General features: G+C 36.1%; 1 protein-coding gene across 2 annotated transcripts in view; it reads right to left on the minus strand.

The window, feature by feature from the left end:
• The window catches only part of LOC5574615 (dedicator of cytokinesis protein 3), a 311,576-nt gene that overhangs the window by 217,476 nt on the left and 71,741 nt on the right, over positions 1–22,359 (minus strand). For both annotated transcript variants that reach the window (XM_021857667.1, XM_021857669.1), the window contains 2 exons: positions 15,709–15,950; positions 15,227–15,375 (listed from right to left, as the gene is read on the minus strand). In XM_021857667.1, the coding sequence (XP_021713359.1) occupies positions 15,227–15,375; positions 15,709–15,950 (391 nt within the window). The remainder of the gene's footprint in view (positions 1–15,226; positions 15,376–15,708; positions 15,951–22,359) is intronic.

The following is a 22,359-nucleotide window of genomic DNA, read 5'->3' on the forward strand; positions in this document are numbered from 1 at the left end:
AATTTTCGGTGAAAATAACAAAGTCTTTGATAAGTAGAATAACGAATGGAGCTTCCGCCTAATTTACAAAAACGGTTCTAGGGCAGGGTTGGGAAAAATCTGAAATTCATTCTACAGTAGCCAAACAAAGCCAATCGCAGTCAGCGAAGCCAGTGAAACTCACGTCTATCGCTGCTGTAGGCAAAGAGCCTTGAAAATTGCAAAACACTCGTTGCTAAGGGCAACCCAAAATTGCGGTAGAAAAATGTTCTATTTCCCGCTGCATTTCCCGCATTTAGAGCCTTCAATGATACTAACGATTTAGAAAATTCATGCACCCAACATAGGGGCTCTACCCCATTTGGCATAAAGCCATTTGGCATAATGCCGTTTGGCATAATGCCATTTGGCATAATGGCCATTTGGCATAATAGCCATTTGGCATAACGGCCATTTGGCATAATTTAAACAAATATATTATTTTTCTTTCACATTTCAAAGCGTTCATTTAATGCTTGAAATGTTTGTCTAAGACGAGTAGAGTTAAAGGGAAAATATTGATCATGTTAGTCCAGAGATTGCTTTAGATAGGACGCTATACTACATTCCCGAGGCAAACAGGAAGATTAAGACAGAGAAGGCAGTACTCGGCAATGCGGATGAGTGTGTGAAAGGGAAGTGTCTTGTCTGAGTAGTGCGAGAAAGAGAAGGAAAGCGAGAGCAATTTTTTTGTTTGTTTTAATATACGGAGGGAGCCGAATTTTTTGCGGTTCCCAGATAGAATTCAAACTTCAGAGGAGCTAACTATACATGAATATTTGTATTTTAATCGGTAGGATTTTAGACAAGTATGCGGAGCATTTTACGTGCGATTTCTGTCAAAATTTTAGATGTCAATTGAGAAATCTTTGAAAATGACAAGACTGTCTCTATTTAGAAAGTGAAACTGTAATTTAACAAACTCCAGGAATTCAACCCTCGAATACTACTTTAAATTTTAGCGTGTATCTATTCAATCAATCAATCAAAAATCTATTTTCTAGGATTTTACACTGAAACAAAAAAATACGTGCGCATTTAGTATTATTCCAAACGTCAATCGTGATAGTAAGCGTTAGCACCGATAAAAGACAATCGCCGGAAGCACTGTTTCGAAAGATACACAATACTTTTTAAACTATATACAAGAGAGTAAAACGAATTGCCATAAATCGTAAGAGACAATCAAATACACACAATCCAACTAACACACAATAGGCTAGATTAAACAATTAGAAGCAACAGAGAGGAAGAGAGATCGAAAACCTAGAGTGAGAGCGCAACACGTGCAACACATCCAAGTGCAACAATGTTTACAATCGAAAAACGACAGTAGTGCTCAAAGTAGTTCATTTTAGGAAACAAACGCGCATTTATCAATCTACACACGGAAAAGAGAAAAAAATCTCCCAAATTTTAACACATAACCCATCGTTTTCCTACCGCCCTTCGAAGATGCCCCGTAGCATTATCCTTTCTTTCCCATTGTCTTGTTTTAGTAGATAGAACAATTTTAAAAACGGAAAAAGCTGCCTTATAGCGTCGTGAACTAATTTTACTGAGTGGAGAACATAACGATAACACGTATAGAAAGCCGAACGGAAAAGTTTCATCTCATTAGAGCTAAGTGAAAGGGAAGAAGCAACCTTTTTTTAGAAGTGGTCACACATTTTTTTGCTAGTAAGTAGAAACCGATTTCTCTTTTTTTTTTCTTATTCCATCTTTACAACTTTCGTTCAATTTTGTCTGAACACACAAACAGAAAAAGACATTTACTGAAATTCCATCAATGTTGTCGACAACAGAAACGAGAATTCCTTGCATACCAGTTGCAGGCACCGTCAGCCGGTGCCAACCAACTGCTTCCGAACAACAACTATCTCAGTTAATCTCAAACTTGCAAAATAAGGAGAAATTTTATTGTGATAAGATCGAAATTTAGAGGAAATAAATATCATTTTTATAAGAGTGTGATGTGAGTTTTTGCTGGTGCCGAAATTGATCCCAAATTGACGAAGCGTTCTAAAAAATGCTGATTTTTGGCCTTTCAGTAGTTATTAGAATATTTGTGCGCCTTGTGTCCAAACTGATACGTCTATATCAGGGGTCCTCTGCCTATCTGACTATGCGGGCCACTTTCAAAACATGGCGCGGGTCGCAAGGCATGGGAAAAATAATTCAAATAATTTTCATAAGAAGCTTTTTTTTTAATTGCAACAGAGGTACAATCAAGTGTTTGAAACATCCTATACCGATGAAATATTCATCAACTTAGCATGATTTCAAACGTCATATATATCGACTAAAATACATTTCAGAGTTACCCTGGAGAAAATATTTGGTCCCAGAATACTGTCTGTGTAATCCAGGAGATAAGAAACATTGTCATGAAGATATCCCTGGAGTCTTCTCAACGCTCTTTTTTCAAATTAAGGTCTATCTTCAACTGTAGAAGAACTTCAATGCTATGAGTAAGCTAATATAGAATCAAAAATATGATGTTCTTCCCGTAAGTTTTAGAATACATCAAACATCAAAACCTGTCTCCGAGAAATCACGAGTTTGGAGGAATGCGTTCTCAGAGCTACTCAGAACTTTCAAGAAATTGTCAAGACTTAACATTAGATCTGCTCATGTGTAGGAACATCACAGAAAATCTGGTTATGGTTTAAAAATGTAATAAGGAGACGCGAAATATCAACCTTGCTTCAAACAATCGCGTGAGCCATATCGCACTCAAATTTCAAGCAGTCTCGTGAGCCGCACAAAATTATGCGGAGGCCCATAGTTTAATCATCACTAACCTAGGCTTTCATAGGCAATATTTACTCTAAGTGTAAAATTAAACGGACATTTTTTTACTACAGTCAGCTCTCCCTCACTCGATATTTCGTGCATCGATGTGAATTTAGAAAACCATATTGAAAGTTGGTTTTCATGGCTAACTCGAAGGTCTCTTGGATCACAGTTGCACCGGTTTTGTGTTCTGTAACTCGATACCTCCCTAACTCGATGGTTCCTTCAATATCGAGTTAAGGAGTGTTGACTGTATTTTATAAAATCTAACAGCCTTCCGTGTTTGATCTACTTCGAGATTTTCATCGCACTCACATCAGCCACCAGAAGAGCTGTCAAATTTGAGAGCAGAATAGTTGCATACCCAAAGGCGCATTTCTTATCGCGTCGAGCAAATTAACGTTTGCAGTAGCAGGAACCACATTGTATGGCGGAGATAATTTACTTAGAGTAAGATGGGGCGAAAGTTCGACTTTAGTGGAATAATCAAAATTTCCAGAAAAATTATAACAATTGAAAAGAAATAAATGCCGCGCAGTGGATTTAAAACATTTTTGCTACATTTTTTTTGAGAAAATTTGTGCCAAAAGTTGAATTGATAGTCTTGAACGGTGGCGCCAGAATTTGAAACTAGTGTTCGGCAGTAGTTCGCTGAATGAAACACAAAATATCGCTACTGTCGTGACAGGAATACTTTTTACTAACCATAAAGTGATGTATGCATGCAAATACACTCTTAATTTTGATCAAAAATTATAAAAAAAAAACTTTTGTTAAACTTGAATATTTGCCCAGTCTACTCTGATGGTGTTTGTAGTAAGAAAGAAAAAATCTCACAGCTCAAAACCGTGGGTACGGACTTTGGGTCATTGTCGATTAGAGTAAACCAGCAATTTAAAGTTTTAAGACAATTTTCGGTGAAAATAACAAAGTCTTTGATAAGTAGAATAACGAATGGAGCTTCCGCCTAATTTACAAAAACGGTTCTAGGGCAGGGTTGGGAAAAATCTGAAATTCATTCTACAGTAGCCAAACAAAGCCAATCGCAGTCAGCGAAGCCAGTGAAACTCACGTCTATCGCTGCTGTAGGCAAAGAGCCTTGAAAATTGCAAAACACTCGTTGCTAAGGGCAACCCAAAATTGCGGTAGAAAAATGTTCTATTTCCCGCTGCATTTCCCGCATTTAGAGCCTTCAATGATACTAACGATTTAGAAAATTCATGCACCCAACATAGGGGCTCTACCCCATTTGGCATAAAGCCATTTGGCATAATGCCGTTTGGCATAATGCCATTTGGCATAATGGCCATTTGGCATAATAGCCATTTGGCATAACGGCCATTTGGCATAATTTAAACAAATATATTATTTTTCTTTCACATTTCAAAGCGTTCATTTAATGCTTGAAATGTTTGTCTAAGACGAGTAGAGTTAAAGGGAAAATATTGATCATGTTAGTCCAGAGAAGATAATGTGAAGTACAAGGAATCAATTTAAAATAGACTCGTTCCTTTTTTGAAAAGTGTATTGAAGGGATATTCCAAATTGAGCTATTCTCGAATTGAAAAAAGTTTCAAAGTTGGGTAGAAGTACCAATTATGGCTATAGTTCCAATTATGGCAATAGTGGGAACAAAAAGAGATTTTTCTTATTGTTCCACTAGACTATAATGGCTTATATTCACAGGAATGATTAAACTATTTGTTTTTGATGGTAACGAAACCTTGAAAAGAACATTCGTGCAATAAACTTCGAAAAATGAAGATTTGAAAATTTTGCCTCACATATATGGGGATTTTTTTTTATTACCGTACGGGTTTGGGCCGAAGGGTCTCAGATTTTCATGAAACTTTTTCCACAGGCAGGGCTCATGGATATATGAATAAAAAACAATTGAGAAAAATTCAGGGTAGCCTATTTTTCCGGAAAACTCAGGTGGAAATTTTTTGTTTTCCCTTGACACTACTTACTTTGAAAAATCATAACTCAAGAACGAAGCATCGTAGAAACAAAGTTTTTATATGAAAATTTAAGCAAATTTTCTCAAAAATCCAAAAAAAATATGAACTGGAAAAAGTTTTCCACAAAATTTTCCACCGTTGGGAAAATTCGTAAAGAAAAGCCGGAAAAACTATGCCCGAACTCGTGGAAAATTTTCAAAAAAATATTTTCGAGAAGGTAATTTTATAAGCTTTAATCACTGAAATTTTTGGAATGCACTTTTTTTTCGTTTTTGAGTTATGGCCAATTTTGTGAAAAATGTCCAGATGTGCCATATAAGACTTTTCTTTGAAAAATCATAACTCAAGAACGAAACATTGTAGAAACAAAGTTTTTATATGAAAATTTAAGCAAATTTTCTCAGAAATCCAAAAAAAATATGCACTGGAAAAAGTTTTCCACAAAATTTTCCACCGTTGGGGAAATTCATAAAGAAAAGCTGGAAAATCTATGCCCGAACTTGCGGAAATTTTTTAATAAAATATTTTTAAGAAAGAAACTTTATAAACTTCAATTCTGGTAACTTTTAGGATGTACTTTTCTTTAGTTCCTGATCTATGGTCAATTTTGTAAAAAATGCAAAGATTTGCCATACATGCCTTTTCGTTTAAAAATCATGACTCAAGACTCATCATGACTTGTCGAACCGGATTCAAATTATCTCAAAAATATGAAATTTTTTAAATGGAATCAGTTTCCCAGGACATTTTTCACTGTTTATGAAAACAAATAATGAAAACCCGGTTAGCTATTCCAGCTTTCGAACAAAGTATATTTGAAAAGAGCGATCAATAAGATCCAATCCTACAATATTTTTCAATACGCTCATTTTTCGTTCCTAAAACATGATCAAATATTGCTAGGATGAGCTGTTTGAACCACATATTTACAAATTTATAAGTTCATAAACAAAATTTCTTAAGAACTAAACTACATAGAAACAAAGTTTTCTTCAATCAGAATGTAGGCAATTTTTTCCTGTTAGGTAACTACAAAATTGACAGTTAAATAAATGGGTAGACAATATGACAAATAGGCATTTACCAATTCAAGTTTAAAGCGTTGAAATGGCTCATAAGTTTACCAAAAACTAATAAAGAGCAGTGAGAAAGTGCAAGCGTTGTCTATCAGCTGTATATTCCTCGTTATTAATTTTTGGAAAGTGAAAAAAGTTTCCCGAAGCTGTTGAAATGGACAAAGTTCAATATTACGAATACAATTCTTTATGTTGTAACCCCTTCGGACTGGACGGCCACAAATCAGTAAGGACAAATCTACGATCGATCAGCCAAGGCCTCATCAGTAAGTTTAATTCGAATGGAGTTCGATGGATTACGGAAAAGATGAAAATTCGCGTGAAGTGCTCCATTACCGGTTCGACAAGTCATGATGAGTCTTGAGTCATGATTTTTAAACGAAAAGGCATGTATGGCAAATCTTTGCATTTTTTACAAAATTGGCCATAACTCAGGAACAAAAAAAAGTACATCCTAAAAGTTACTGGAATTGAAGTTTATAAAGTTTCCTTCTCAAAAATATTTTAATATAAATTTTCCGCGAGTTCGGGCATAGATTTTCCAGCTTTTCTTTATGAATTTCCCTAACGGTGGAAAATTTTGTGGAAAACTTTTTCCAGTTCATATTTTTTTTGGATTTCTGAGAAAATTTGCTTAAATTTTCATGTAAAAACTTTGTTTCTACAATGTTTTGTTCTTGAGTTATGATTTTTCAAAGAAAAGTCTTATATGGCACATCTGGACATTTCTCACAAAATTGGCCATAACTCAAAAACGAAAAAAAAGTGCATCCCAAAAATTTCAGTGATTAAAGCTTATAAAATTACCTTCTCGAAAATATTTTTTTGAAAATTTTCCACGAGTTCGGGCATAGTTTTTCCGGCTTTTCTTTACGAATTTTCCCAACGGTGGAAAATTTTGTGGAAAACTTTTTCCAGTTCATATTTTTTTTGGATTTTTGAGAAAATTTGCTTAAATTTTCATATAAAAACCTTGTTTCTACGATGCTTCGTTCTTGAGTTATGATTTTTCAAAGTAAGTAGTGTCAAGGGAAAACAAAAAATTTCCACCTGAGTTTTCCGGAAAAATAGGCGACCCTGAATTTTTCTCAATTTTTTTTTATTCATATATCCATGAGCCCTGCCTGTGGAAAAAGTTTCATGAAAATCTGAGACCCTTCGGCCCAATTTGTACGATAATAAAAAAAATCCCCATATGTCACCTTCTTAGCAGTTGGCTAATGGACCTCCGTTACGAAATATATCGTCCCCTTGATGCTACAACTAGATAACTCTAAATTTGAAATTTTTGACTTCAATATGTCAAAACATTTTTCTTAATTAGATCTGCAAAATATCCACAGGTCTTAAGCGTGTGATTCAAAATATACAAGTTAAAGATTATTTTTCAATCATAATCTCTGCGATTAACAATCACCTTGTTAAACGGTCATACTTTCAAAGTTGCACATCTCAAAATTTTGATTTTCGAGTTATCTAGTTGTAGCATTAAGGGGACGATATGTTTTCATCCTGATAAACTGTTTCAACCGATGAATGTATGTTGCCTAGTGAGAACAAATGAATAAATTTAGCTGGTATGCAATAAATTCTACTGTTTAAAGTTGGAAATCGTGTTATTTCCACTATGTCGATAACTGGTACAAAGAGTGTATGAGAGCCCAATTATGGCAATACTCTGGAGGCGGTTTGTTTACATTTTTTGATCAGTGAAATAAAAGAAGTAAAGCTATTTCGCGGGTGACTTCCACGACGGGACGGTTCGGTAAGGCATTATCTTCATGTTTTGTACTCAATTACTAAGATTTCAATCACACCTTCGAAAACGTTCGCAGGCGGAAGATGCTAATTTCATGGTAGAGAGGGATTTTCAGCGACACTCGATTTTTGAATTTTCCCTCTTTTATCGTTAAAAATTGGCACTAAAAAGGTAATGTGAGATCATTAATGCTGTTTTGTATCATAATTTGCATTTACACTACATTTTGACTTCTTTTTCGAAAATTAATTTTCTCCCATGAACCCATTGCAAAAAATTGATTTAACATCTATTTAACCCAAAATTTTTGGAAAATTTTATGAGTGATATCTTCATTACATATTAGCGTTGCATTATCATTCGCTCTTCATTGTGTTTGAGTTCATTTCGTGCAAATATTCGATAGTCCATAATTGGTACACTTTTATGTCGAATGCTAGGAACGCTATTGCCATAATTGGTACAAAGACAACGCTTTTTAAAATCCATTTTTAGAAGCTTAAAATCAATTTAGTACTAAAACTGTTTAAATCAACAGATTCGCAAGGCTTTAAACTAGTAATTGACACCAACAAGTCATGTTTGCGTTTTAGAAACGCGGTTACAACTTGATTTTTATCACTACTGTTGACATATTGCATCCATAATTGGTACACCTACCCTATATATTTGAGGCGTAACGTTAAGTCACATGTGAGGTTGATCATATCGCTGAAAAGGTATCGTGTAGATGGAGATCTAAACATAAAGGATAACTTGTTAAATACAACATCATTAGTAAGCTTTAAAGCATATTAATTACTTTAGATTAGTAAACTTCACCTTTTTTCAAACATGAGCTGTTCTTTTGAGTTTGCAGTTTAGCGAATCTTATCTTTTATACCAAAATGCTGGACACTTCGAAAGCTGGGCAGTAGCCTATTTCACGGTGTTATTTTTGGACTTACATCCGACTTTTTTCGTAGCGGTGTCGGTGGTATATTTGTAAGTGTGATTGCCTCTCACCCCAGTCGGTCAGATATCTATGCCCGTCGACGCCGTCGTGATCTTCTAAGACAAAAAATTCCTGATCCCATCTTCTTTCGGAAATTCCTGATCCCGTCTTCCTTCGGGAAGTAAAACCGTTGGTCCTGGCCCATGAGTTGATGGGTTCAATATGTACGTTCCAAGGTGTGTGTGGCTGCATCTCTGGGTGTCGAGATTTTATGGCTTCTATCGTGTAAACCAAATGGAGAGTCACTTCAGTCAAGTCGAAAATTGTCATATCGCTATACGAAATCGACGATTCTCACCTCACGCCACTCGTAAAATATACTCAAATGCTAGGAGGCCAGGAAAAAAAAGATTAAGAAGACTTTTTTTGTCTTATTTGTCTTTTTTTGTCAATAATTGCGACGTCTTATACATTCCATGTTCTTATACATTCTCAAATGTAATTGAAAAAATATATTTTTGGGTGCATTATGTTCAGTGTCTGGAATTTCAAGAGTCCGGGCAATTCTAATCAACACGATATCAAGGCAACCCGATGTAAATAAACATCGATATTGCCGTGCCTATGATTCGTTACGGTGCAAACTAAAAAGAACAGCTTATTTTTGAAAGAAGGTGGAATTTATAATAGAGTAATTCGTCAATTTTTGAATGCCTGAAATGCTCGCTAATTGTAGAACACGTCATTTGGAATACACGTACTGTTCAACAATAGGCGAATTACCCTACTGAATTAATAACAGTGTTGTATGGCACTGAATAAACATTGTTATGGATCTTGGCTTCTAACTTTGTTTTGAGCGGTGCCGAATTCACTTGTTCCTATGGTTAGAATAACACGGCACCGTTCAAACGTTTAGTAATGAACTCGTGCATTGGTCCATTAGAAGAATGTAGCATTGGATCGCACATCAAACGATCTAGTAGGCATGGATCAACTTCGACGCCTCACTCCTATAGTAACGTCAGAGAAGAATGTCAAGTTCTTTGTGTGGCTCCCGCTTGCCCACTTCAATTCTGAACTCCACAAGTGTATCAACTGTTTTTCATAGCATTTGAGGCAAAGCATATTTTTGTGACTTTCCTTATTTAGAACATTGTATGTTCTTGGCGCAGAAATTAAGCCTTCATGAATAAATATAAATAAATTTCAATTTAATTTTAAGGCTAGACTAAATAGTTTCATGTGACTGTGTTTTCAGCTACGAAAAAATCGTGACACCCACGCCGCGGTCAAGAAGAGCATCATTAAATTGATTAATGCGAGCTCACTCTATGGTGCCAAATTTTATACTTCGCATATTACTCTATCATAAAACGATACGAATAAGTACTCACAGCTATTAATGTATCTTGGAAGGGACCGGTCGGAACTCCGAAGAGATTTAATTATATTGTTAAGAAGATGACATACATTGTATTTATCGAGTTCAACATTGAGAATAACAATTTGTGGAAATGTATTCTTCAAATTATGCCAAATGGTTGTTATGCCAAATGGCCATTATGCCAAATGACCATTATGCCAAATGGCGTTATGCCAAATGGGGTAGATCCCAACATAGGCTACTTGATGAGATTCACGTTTTTGGACTACTGTACTGGGAAAGCCACGTGATTGTCGCGAAATTCAAGCCTACTACTATTACCATTCCCAGCACTGTTCTAGAGTCAACACAAAACTTCAAATAGCGAATTCCATGTCAAATCGGTCAGCCATAGAACTCGACCATCTTCGATTTTGATTAAAATTTGCACATATTTTATAAAATATAGTGATAAAATAAGTTTTTTTCATAGATAAATCGATCATTTTACTCATGAAATACTTTTGAAAATGGCCTAAGAGTATTTGCAAGCAATGTACAGTCATACCTCGATATAACGTAACCTCGACATAACGGAACCTCCTTATAACGTAACTCGATAGTACGTAATTTTTACCTCGATATAACGTAACTTTATTTGGCTCCCATTTATTTTTCCAATTATATTCCAAAACAATGTTGATCTAAAGCATGGTCAATGAACTGCAATAAACATTTTCCAAGATTCAAATACCAACTAAATCCAACTAAACCAAATCAAAGCAATGCAAGCCTTCACTATCACTGAGTACAGTCATAAATCGATATCGAATAAGCTACAAGCTAATGTTAACACCAACATTTTGTCATTGCTGAATATTTGTATACATAATTCTTTCTAATTTTTGTTGCATTTACGCTCCCACTGGAACCAAGCTTGCTACTCAAATTTTCTATGAAAACTTGAATAATTATTGATTTAGATTTTGCATTCAAAAATACTAGATCAAACTCAAAGATTAGACTCGTGTGTCACCGTGCCACGCTAATTTGAATTTCTCCAATAGTTTTTTTTTATATTTTTTTTTAATTCAACTGTGCCTTTGTACACAAATTTCACCAAGTAATTTCTCCAGAATATAAAGTGGATTCAACTATGAATTATTTTTTCTTGTGAAAGTTTTTAATGATTCTTTTCATTAAGCTCTTCAAGTAATTCTTGAAAACGATAAGTCTAGAAAATTTTTGTATGTTTTTTTTTATTAAAAACTAGTGGTCCCGGCAAACTTCGTCCTGCCATCAAGTAGGCTGTTGAAAAACGCTATGAATTGCCCCATACAAAATAGCAGTTCCGTTCACACTCGTTTCTCAGACTTTCCCGGTGAATATCCTGGGATTTTTATACACACAAACACGTTGGAACACTTCCCGAACAAAACGGAAAAATAATCATTCAAATCCGTTGACCCGTTCGGAAGCCATTTCGTGACATACAAACACCATTCCATTTTTATTTATATAGATATATATTCAGGGATTCGTTCAAAAACTGAGCAAGCTCACCAGACCCCCCCCCCCAGAAAATTTTCCTTGAATACTGCCGATAATTCCACCACGTATTCGTTCAGAAACTTTCGCATAGAAAAGTCCTCAATGTTTAATGTTTCTAGTAATTTCTTCATGAATCCTGAAAAAAATTTTTTTTTGAAGAATTCTAGGGACATTCATTCCAAAATTCTGTCAATAAAATACAAATATATTTGCTTTGTGAGTTTTATCACGAGTTCCTCTTAACAAAATACTTGAAGTTCTATAATTGCCTGCTAGAAATGTTCATTTTAAGATTTCTGAAAGATCTCATTTATACTTTTGTTTTTATAGTTTCTCCGAGTGCTCAAGGATTCCTCTAAAGATTTTTTTCTGAATACATTTCTTAAGGATTACTGCAATGGAGATGTAAAAGTAAAAAAAGAAAATAAAAAAAATGAAATATTTAAATTTGGAAAACATAGAAATAATATGTGAGATATACTGAAAATGCATGATAGTTCAATAATATCAATGTAAGACCTATTTTCCCATCAAACAAAACCCGTTGAACGAAATTTAGAACAAAAAAAATATTGTTACCTCTGAATTAGCTTTCAGTACATATTAATGGTATGCAAAAATTAAAAGAAAAGAATTTCATGCCTGCCAGAACGGCTGTCAACTGCTTTCACAGAAGAGTGATGAAAACAATGCTGTCACCAGGCTGTTCGTTAGAATTTTACAGGTTAAATTTGTTTGTTTTCGCAAATTTTGTCAGTGAAATGGTAAATTTCACAGGAAAATCATTATTTTTGTTGTTTACTGTCCGTATTCGGTGTTTTATACAGTATTCGGCGATTTATTCTACGTGTCCAGGGAATGTGGAGATGCCGTATCACCGTCGACCCACTAAAACCAACCCATGGTGTACATAATCCACAGACTCAGATTCAAACTCAGACCATTTTCTCCCCGGAACCACCATGATATTACTTAGTCAGTGGGTTGACGTCTTCGGCTAAGTGGTTCGTTAGTTCAAGAACTGACATACGATGGTCCTCTAGACACGGAATTGCGCCACCAAATGTGAGCATGTAAGATTCGATTTGCAGATATCCCATGATCTTGACTACTTAGGGGCCATCCATAAATGACGTAGCATTTTTTCACTGATTTTTACACTCCCTCCCTCCTCGTAGCATTTCATCACAAATGCTGATATCAACTTGGAAAATACGTAGCAACATCAAGCGACACCAATGTGCTTGTTGTAAGACTGGAACTCTCGGTTCGAATCTCGACCGTGATGGGAAAATATTTTTATGATAAGCCTCTGCGTAATGGTAATCATGACGCCGCCAGACTATTTCTAAGCAGCTCGAACTCGGCACGGTCATAAATTTCCCTGTATTCTTCTATTTCTCCAATTTTTCCAATACCTAGTATTACCGACCATTACAATTTATGTATATGCAAAGGTTATACAGTTTCTGCATAATTGAATTGAAATCTTACATGCTCTGGTTGGGTGCATGTAAGATGTAGGATTTTCATCAAAATCTGTTAGTAATTTGCAAAATTATCATACAAAATGCCACTTGATTGAAACAATACCACCGCATCATAATTTTTAAATACATTGTAAAGCATTTCTGATCAAAAAACTGTTTGTAGGTTCAACCTATTATTTTTTAGACTGTTTTGAATGTTTGCGACTACTTTACGATACACTCCTTATTGGATTCATAGAGAGATTTTTGAAAGATCATCTATAAGATCTATGGAGAAATTTGAGCAAAACTCTTGACGAACTACTTGAAAGATCTATGGCATATCTTTGAAAAAGATTGCGAATTCCTTATAAGATTTTTTTTAGTCTTTGAACCTTTTTTGGCAGATTCTTCTTGAAATTTTTATCTGGTTAATAGCTCAATATTTAGACGATACTAAAGATTATTGTAAAATTATTGGAAAGATTTCTGTGAATTATTTTTTTTATTGGAGACATTTTACACCATTCGGTGCATTCGTGGCTTAAAACAATGTAGTATACATCGCATTCATTTCTTCCATCGACTTTCTGACTAGACGATAGTTTCGGTTGGTTATCTTCTGTTGTTCTGCTGCGAGTCCCAGCTGACAACCGTTTTGGTAAAACTTTCAACATGCGCATTAAAAGCTTCTTTGTCTTTATTGTAAATGTTTAGACTGCTCAAGTAACCGCTAGCTTTCTTATTCGATTTTTTGGTCTTATAGGGCTATTATACGGCTAATATAAGGCATGTTAGCCTAACAATAGTACTATATTAGCACACAGGGCGAATTAAAGTGATATTTGGTTACTTGGGCGATTCCTTTTAAAGTTTTTGGTGAAATTCGTGGTAGATTCCTGGGAAGATTAAAGTGATTTCGGTAGAAGGATGATCACTTATGAATGCAAGATTTGGGCGAAATTTATTGCCGTGTAAACCAAAAAAAAAGTGTCTATCGCAAATCTTTTTTGAACTCGACAATTTTCTCACATCAAACCTTTCGTCAAGTGTCACGCTTTACGAACAATTTCAAAAGCATCGTCAGGACAAAAAACGACAGGCATTTTATGTTTTTATGTTTGCATTTTTGCAGGACTACGATTTTTACAACCTTTTTGCAGAACTTTTAGTTTAGTTATACAAAATGGTATACTTTCTGTAAAATTTCCACATTTGCAATTCATTCTTGAGGGTGCACGTCAGACTTTGAGTTTCGCCCATGCAGTCAATAATACTGAAATAACTTGAATATTACGATAATGTTTCTGATGAATATTTTCCTGACCTCAAATAAAATTCCCTGACTCTCCCTGATTTTCTAGATCGGATATAAAATTCCCTAGCATTTCCTGACTTTCAAGGTTTTTGCGTGCTGGTTGTTACGTCGACCATTCGAACTTGGGAAATTTGGGGCTAATTCTATGGAATCGTTTAGATGGCACTACTGCAACTATAGGAACACCCACAACTAATGAATGACTAACCTCATATCAAAATTAATAATTCATTAAATTCATTAGGCGATATTTCTTAGAATTCCTAAAGTGATTTTTCTTATAAGTTATGAACTGATTTTCAATGTTCTTTGGTTGACCATGTTCACTTGATTCTATGTGAATCTCATGTTTCTAGTGCTGTTCACTCTTCCTTCAGAGTGTGAATCAGGAATGTTTCTATTACACGGTTGCGTTTGTAGACCCCCCTCCCCCCATAGTACAATTTTTTGTATGGAAATTAAAAATGATGTGTGTGACGCGTAAGAAATCTGATGGATAAAGGCGTTTCTGATGAAATTTATGAACAACTTTCAACCGTTAAATCAAATTTCTTGGGGGTTGTCCATCAACCACGTGGTTCCAAAGGTTTACTAAAATATTACTTTGTTTCCCACTTTAAAAATAGAAGCTAGAGCAAATAATACCCTATTTCCGGTGTACCTATTATTGCGATTATGTGTAACAGCCAAACCATGAGTAACCATGAGTTATATGTTGATTCTTGGAAAATTTACATTGAATTCCATGAGAAAATGAAATAAAACGACAATTTAAGAATAACCATGGTTTCTCTTCATCGACTTCTATCTTTTCACCTTCATTCACAGAAGCGAGGATAGATGAAGAGAAATTGATCATGTTACTTACGCCCTAATTCTAGGAAACGCTTGAATTGATTGATTCATCCTTATCGTTCACACGCACTCATACATCCCACCGTACGTACACACATCCTTTCACTCGCATTACCAACTTACCGATTGCCCCAGTCAATCTTGGAGATCACCTTCATCTGCAAATCGTACGTCTGGTCTTGGGTCAGGGTGGCGCTCAGCAGTTCCCGGCGACTTTCCAGCAGCGCCAGCATCACCTTCCGCAGCGAGGTGAATTTGTATTCCTCTCGTTCCTAGCAGAACAGCGAGGAAGGTAAGAAAAAGGAACATAGTAAGCAATATTAATCAGCTGCTCAGTCATTTCTAATGGTGAATGGGTTTTGTATACGAGTGCGATTTAAATGGCTATCAATCAATCAAACTATCAATCGGTAGCACGTATCACTCCCCAGCTTCAACCCCTACCGCTGTTCATAATAGAGTTACTTCTCCCGGTAGGGGCGATTTGCTTCATAATGCGATTAGCATACAATTTTGAACAGCGATGCCTTTTTGGAGGCGCGATGAGTGAGCGCGTGCCAAACAAGGCCGGCACCGGAAACCGGAGACTCGGCTACTCAACTTACCACAAATAGTTTCTTCCATATCTCGGACCATTCGCGGAGCACCAGCGTGCACTCGCCGACGACGGGGTCCACCTTGGCCAGGTCTTTCAGGTGGATGTACGTCTTGGGAAAGAGGCCCACCTTGCGGGGCTTCCGGGGGCATGTGCCGCGGAACCAGTGCGTCGTTTCCTCGAGAATTTCGACGCAATCGCCGACGTCCAGGGCCAGACCGTGTGTGACATCGCCGTGCCAGTTGTGGATTGCTGCAAAGTTTGGAGGGAAAGAGAAAATGCGTGTTAGAATTGGAAATTATCAGTAGGGAATCGGAATAACAGGGTGACATTTGGTTGATTTGGAAAAATATTCCATTACCTTCAAGTTGTGGGCCGCTCAACTAAAAGAAAGACTTGAGGTTCTTCACTCTTCAAAGGTTCAGTAAGGAATGTCACTTCAAAAATTCTTCAGGTATCAAATGTCATAAGTCATACTCTCAGACTACTTTGATTATCACAATTAGGCCATCGACCCTGATAAGTCGATATCGACATCTGGGAGGGAGGCACCGATACTACACACGAAATATAAGACAACGTTATTTTGAACTGCAAGATAACTCCAGCTTGCCAACAACAATCAAGGCAGGCTTCGAGAAAATCGGTAGTTTCCTTTTGTTGTGTATTACGGTTATTAAGAAAACTTTCCGGTTTGCGGTAGCCGCAGAGTTCTACCGTAGCTGTCAAAGTTCTACCGCAGGCATCGAAATCATTCTATCATTGAACCAAACAATTCAATCATAGTATGCTTGAAAGAAACAACTATGGAAAAAAAAACAACAAACAACAATCATCAAGACGGTATCCAAGGTATCATTGAAGCCTACTGATGATTAACAAGTGCAAATCAGTGATGTGATTGCTGCGGTAGCTTTTCGTTGAACCGTAAAACGGAAATTTTTCCCTAAAATTGCAATACATTCGATCTTTCCTGACAAACATGAAAAAAGGCCACAGTTTTATATGCACTAAATATTCATTTTCATTGAAAAAGAAGAACGATGCGTTTTTCAATGCTTTATGTTCAATCAGATTAAATGGTGCTCACGTGACATTACTTGCGTTATGTGCATGAATTGATTTTCATTCGATTTTTATCTCTTTTGAAGAAATACGAAAATGTGTTTATCAGTTACGCGCTTTTTTCATGTTAGTCAAATGTTTGAAATCTGGGCTACAGTGACAGTTCGTGACAGCGGAATCTCGGCTCACTATGACGTACAGAACAGAACGTACAGAACGTACAGAAATTTTGTATTGGTTTCTCCCTCCCAGGTCGACATACAACAAAATTCAGCATTCAGGAGATAATCATTTCTTGTTTCTTCTTCGTGGCAAAACGTCCCTACTGGGACATAGCCAGCTTCTACAGCTACTAACTGAGAGATTTCATCAACCCGTATGGGACGGAGGAGAGCTGATGACCATGTAAATATGTATTTCTGAAACCGCTGAATTAATAGTGCCAGTGACATTTGTCTAGAAACACTAGACAAGTATTTTTGCTCATCTTGATTTATGATATTAAGTGTGTATTTTTACGTCCGATTTTAAAAACCAGAAAGTGCAATGCACTCTTTCTCAAAGCCGTAGCGTGCTCTTATGGCGCCCTTGGTGAACGTTTATATGGGAGCTCTTTAGACAAATCTCAAGGGGGTGGTCACTCTACGCACTGTGCCTCGCGCAACTGTGGCACATTTCGGCACAATGACTGGCACACCAGATCAAAGTGGGTTGCTATAAAAATCACAGTGAACTGAAATTTTCGTCCCAGCAACCATTGAAATTTCTGAGTTGTTTGCTATTTGTCAAACTAGAAGTTCATAAATCTTTCGCGTTGGCTTCGGGTTCATTTGGGCTCATTCACAAATTTCATAACGCTTTAGGGGGTGGGTGGGTGTCCGAACGTTGTTACGGCTCATACAAAAACAGTAGAGTATCAATACAAAAAGCGTCACGAGGGGGTGGGTGGGTGTCCAAAATTGTCAATTTAAGCGTTATAAAATATATGAACAAACCCTTTCCACACGCTCAAAAAAGAATTCTGAAAAACGTGAACTGTCAAAAATACACCATGAACTACCACAAATGGTCACATAAACATGATCTAGTTCACGGTGTATTTTTGTTGTTGACGAGTTCACGTCTGCTGTTCACGGATACGAGAACGGATTTTTTTCTGTGCAAAGACGGAGAAATGGGTAAAACGTGTAGGGATCTTCGGAGACATAATCGTCGTCGAGTGTTCAGAGGATTACAGTAATCCACACATACTGCATCCCGATGATATCACCGTAATGATCTCCCAACTTTTCGCACCCTCTCCCTGGCCCCACGATTCTGTACATAACCGTTGATGCTCCGTGCAACAGTTTCCATGTTGTCTCGGAATTCATATGGGCCATTTTCTAAACCTTCCCATTAAAGTCTTACATCAAGGGCTTTCTCGATTTCCCCTGCGATAAGGGCACGTCCATAAATGACGTAGTAGTTTTTTGGCAGATTTTTGACACCCTCTTCCCCGTCGCAGCCCCTATTTTCTATACCTAATACATGATTCGTCACAAAATCGTAGACTTCTCCCTCCCCCTTAAACTACTTTGTCATTTATGGATGGTCTTTAATGTTAGTAAAATGTATCCCGGATAACCACCGCCCATGAAAAACTTGAAAGGCAAACCAGAAGAAAATTAAAGCTTGCTGAGACGGTTTTTCCATAATTTCAGTTCATTGTTTTTAAATGTACCGTAAAATGGGGTGTTTAGGACTCGTGGGGTTTTAAGGGATTGAACTTCTCCATCAAATTTAACAAGTCATATAAACGTCGAAAGTCGATATATCAGTCATCTGAAATGCTTGATTTGTTTGGAGGATTGTGAACTGCAGTATGTGATAGGGAATGTCTAATAAAATAAAGTATTGTGGAGTCTGGATATTGAAGATGATTTAAAATTTTTTTGTTCAAATTTTTAAGGCTAAATACATTAAACTACAAAGTTATGAAACAATATTAAGAAAAATATGTGAGTAACTTAGATGATAAGTATATTTAATTGAGATCACAATGCAGGCAACAAATTTTAAAAATATTATCTAGATTTCGACTTTTAATATTTTTCATGGAAAAAGTCTGTTTTTGAAAATACGTGGGGTGTTAAGGGATTATCTTTTCTACTTTTTCCAAGTTACTAAACTCATTCTATTTATGCTGTAATATACTTTTGCCTTACTCCGTGAGGTAGAACTGCATTGTAAAAGTTAGGGACCCTGTTTTGTTTGTTACTGAATATCTCTAAAAATGTCTAATCTCAAAAATTAGTTAAACGGGTTGGAAAATCTTGTTAACTACGTATTAAAGTAAACATAGGACTTTTCTAGATATTTCTAGAGATTTTCAAAACTTGTTCGAACATACTGGTAAAATGTTTGGGAAGTAAGAATAATTCTTTTATTTGGAAATGCAAAATGGTTTTGCAGCCGTTGTTTCTTTTAGTGGTAATCCTATGAAGTGGTAAACAATAATAATATTTTGTCATTTCTCAGAGTCCATAAATGAAAAGTTGCGCGAAAAGTTAAACCAAATCTATCGAGCTTTCAAACCGTCCAGTTATCAAATAGACCAGCAAAACAAATAGGGACTTCTTTCGAAGACGAAGGAGAACAATCATTCAAAGAAGCCTCTTCGCGTAACACTCTGTACATAGATTCTGTCATTTCTGAGCTCTTTTTGAGAAACTTCGCGGCCTCGTCGGGCACTTAACGTGTTATATAGTGAGCGTTAGATTTCCGCTCTAACACTTTTTTTCTTCGGTATTTTTTCGATCATGCCACTGGGTTTTGCATGCAAATACTTTTTTAGTGTAGTGTTTTATTTTCAGGACAAATTGAATTTATCCTTATATTATAGATTATTTACGAAGTTGCTCTGCATAGCTTATAGGATTCGTAAACTGCAAATATTAAGGTTATGATCTTGTTGCATATAAGTATAAAAATCATTTCAAGACAATTTTATGATGTTTTGATAGTTCCCAAATAGGATTATTAACTATGAAAAATTTAGCAGTTAAAATGAAACGGTTTGCGTTTGCAGGAGTTCCAAGTTCAATAATATTGATATAGTATCTGATTAAGGTTGAACATAACTTATGAAACTGAATGAAAGCATCAAAGTTATTGACCAAAAAGATTATGTTTTGCTGTTTGAAAAATATGGTTTTATTTAAGAAACTCAAATTCCTTAACACCCCATTTTGCATTTCCGTAAAAAATCACACATTTTCATTATTATCTCAGAAATCTGTCATGGGATCGTCATAATTGTATTTGGCTTTTGATATACACGACGAGAGAATGGTAGGGCTGTACTTTGTTCAATTATTGACATACTAGAAGATGGTTGAAATTCGAGTTGAATTTTTTTTTCATCCCTTAACACCCCATTTTACGGTAGTATTATAGCACGCTTGGCACACCTTGGCGCTCTGACGGCACAACTGTGCCGAATGAAGTGCGTAGAGTGACCTCCCCCTTGACAAATCTAAATTTCGTTGCATTGAGCATTGAGATATTTTCTACAAGTTTGTAGGAGAAACAAGTTTTGTGAAGTATACCAGACATATTTCATAAGAGATACATTATTGAATTTTAGTGTGATAAAACCTTCAAAAAATATCAAGGAGAATTTACTTATTTAAAATAGGTACATTAAATTACGACCAACAAATCCCTTGGGTGGGGATGGACCTGGTGTAGTGGTAAGAGTTGCTCGCTTTCTCTATCAATGCTTGAAATTTGCTGATTTGTACAGGCTAACTGCGATACAAATCGGATCATTCCATATCACATCAACATCATGCTGTCTACTCCATCACCAGTGCATTGATGGCGACAGACTATGGATGTCACTGATGGGTTAAGTATAGCCTTAAATTAAGCAAATAAAATGGCAAATTATCAGTACGATATTCTTGATAATGATAATGATCTAGAATGCGTTGTCGCATCAGTGCTGTTGGTTGTCAGATCAAAGTCATATTGATAGTTCACAATTGATATTGATAATTTTATAACATCAGCCATCAGCTGTTATGACTGATATTGATCAACTCTGTAGTGGTTAGAACACATACCTCTCACGCCGAGGACCTGGGATCGAATCCCATCCCCGAGATAGTCACTTAAAGGTTAATTTGATAATAATAATTATGTTAGAGTGGCGACTTCCTTCGGAAGGGAAGTAAAGCCGTTGGTTCTGTGATGAACTAGCCAAGGGCTAAAAATCTCATTAATAAAGATAGAAAAAAATCTTTCGTATTAGGAAAAAGAAATCTCTGTTTTCCAGGAAAATTGAGATGAATAAGATCAAGATTTTTCTATGGAATTTTGAGACGATTGCACTTCCATCATTGTCATGAAAGGGGAGAAAAATTATCAATCATTTTGCAATTTCATTTTTGTGTAAAATTATCGACAAAGGATGTTGGCAGGCTTTTGAACCTGATTTAAACTCACACTAAAACTGTTTCCAAACCTTGTAATCTCTCCATGCATCGAATGAATTATTAGAATCTCAATCATGCCCGCTCAAACTTATGAAGCGCAGGTTCAGTTACAGAAATAATATTGTAACCTGAATCTTGTTAGCGCACTATCATTTCAACTATTTTCAACATGTATGTATGTAAATTAGCCACTATCCTTGCTTGAGTCTTGCTCTGCTTGCGGTTCCACTCAACAGTAAGGTCAAAATTCATTACCGATCAGAATTCAACATACCGCTGTATGAAGGGCCAAAAGGGTGGAAGCGGACCCGTAATCAGAGACACTTACGGGAAACCCGTGAGAAATAGAGAATCTTCTTCCAACGGTATGCTCCAATAGGTGGAATATCTCAACTTTTTCAACATTTTCGTAAAATCAAGTGTCGGTTGTTGTGAAATTTGCTGACCACATTTCTCATGTCAGAAACAAAAACTAAATTTACAGCTTATACCTCACGTTTGCTAATTACTATTATTAAATTCTTTAGTTTAAAATCTCATCCAAGGATCTAGATTCGCAGGTTTGAATTCATTGGAAATGATACCTTTTGAAAATTATGTACAGAAACTTCCAAATATTTGTATTGCGTTGTAGGTCTGATCAGGATTTTATGTGAGAATTATGTATCGTATTCTATAACAATCTTGTAGAGGATAATGTTCTAGTTTGCTGTAAAAATCTTGGCCCAAAGTTACCCTTATGGCCCAATGTCACCCCGCACGACAGAATGCATATTCTAAAGCCTGTTCCACTCCAAAGAATTTGGCCGTACAAAATGAGTGATTGCTCGTTGAAGAAAAAAACGTACAGAAAATCTTAGCGCATAATTTTCTGGCATTTTTATTGAGCTGACAAAGTTCGTTGCAGCAACACTATATTTCTTCGCATGTTTTAACCCGTATAGGCCTGAGTGAAAGAAAAAATACTAAAACTCTCACCGCTCAGCGAATACTTAACGGATTTCAATTATTTTTTGTCAGTATACTGGTACACATATTTAGTTTCTAAAAGCGGTCATAGGATCTCGGGGATGTTCCTGTGGCCGGATTTATTGCGGTGGATCACTGGGTCAAGT

This window comes from Aedes aegypti, chromosome 1 (genome assembly GCF_002204515.2).
Source record: "Aedes aegypti strain LVP_AGWG chromosome 1, AaegL5.0 Primary Assembly, whole genome shotgun sequence".
NCBI classification, from domain to species: Eukaryota; Metazoa; Arthropoda; class Insecta; order Diptera; family Culicidae; genus Aedes; species Aedes aegypti.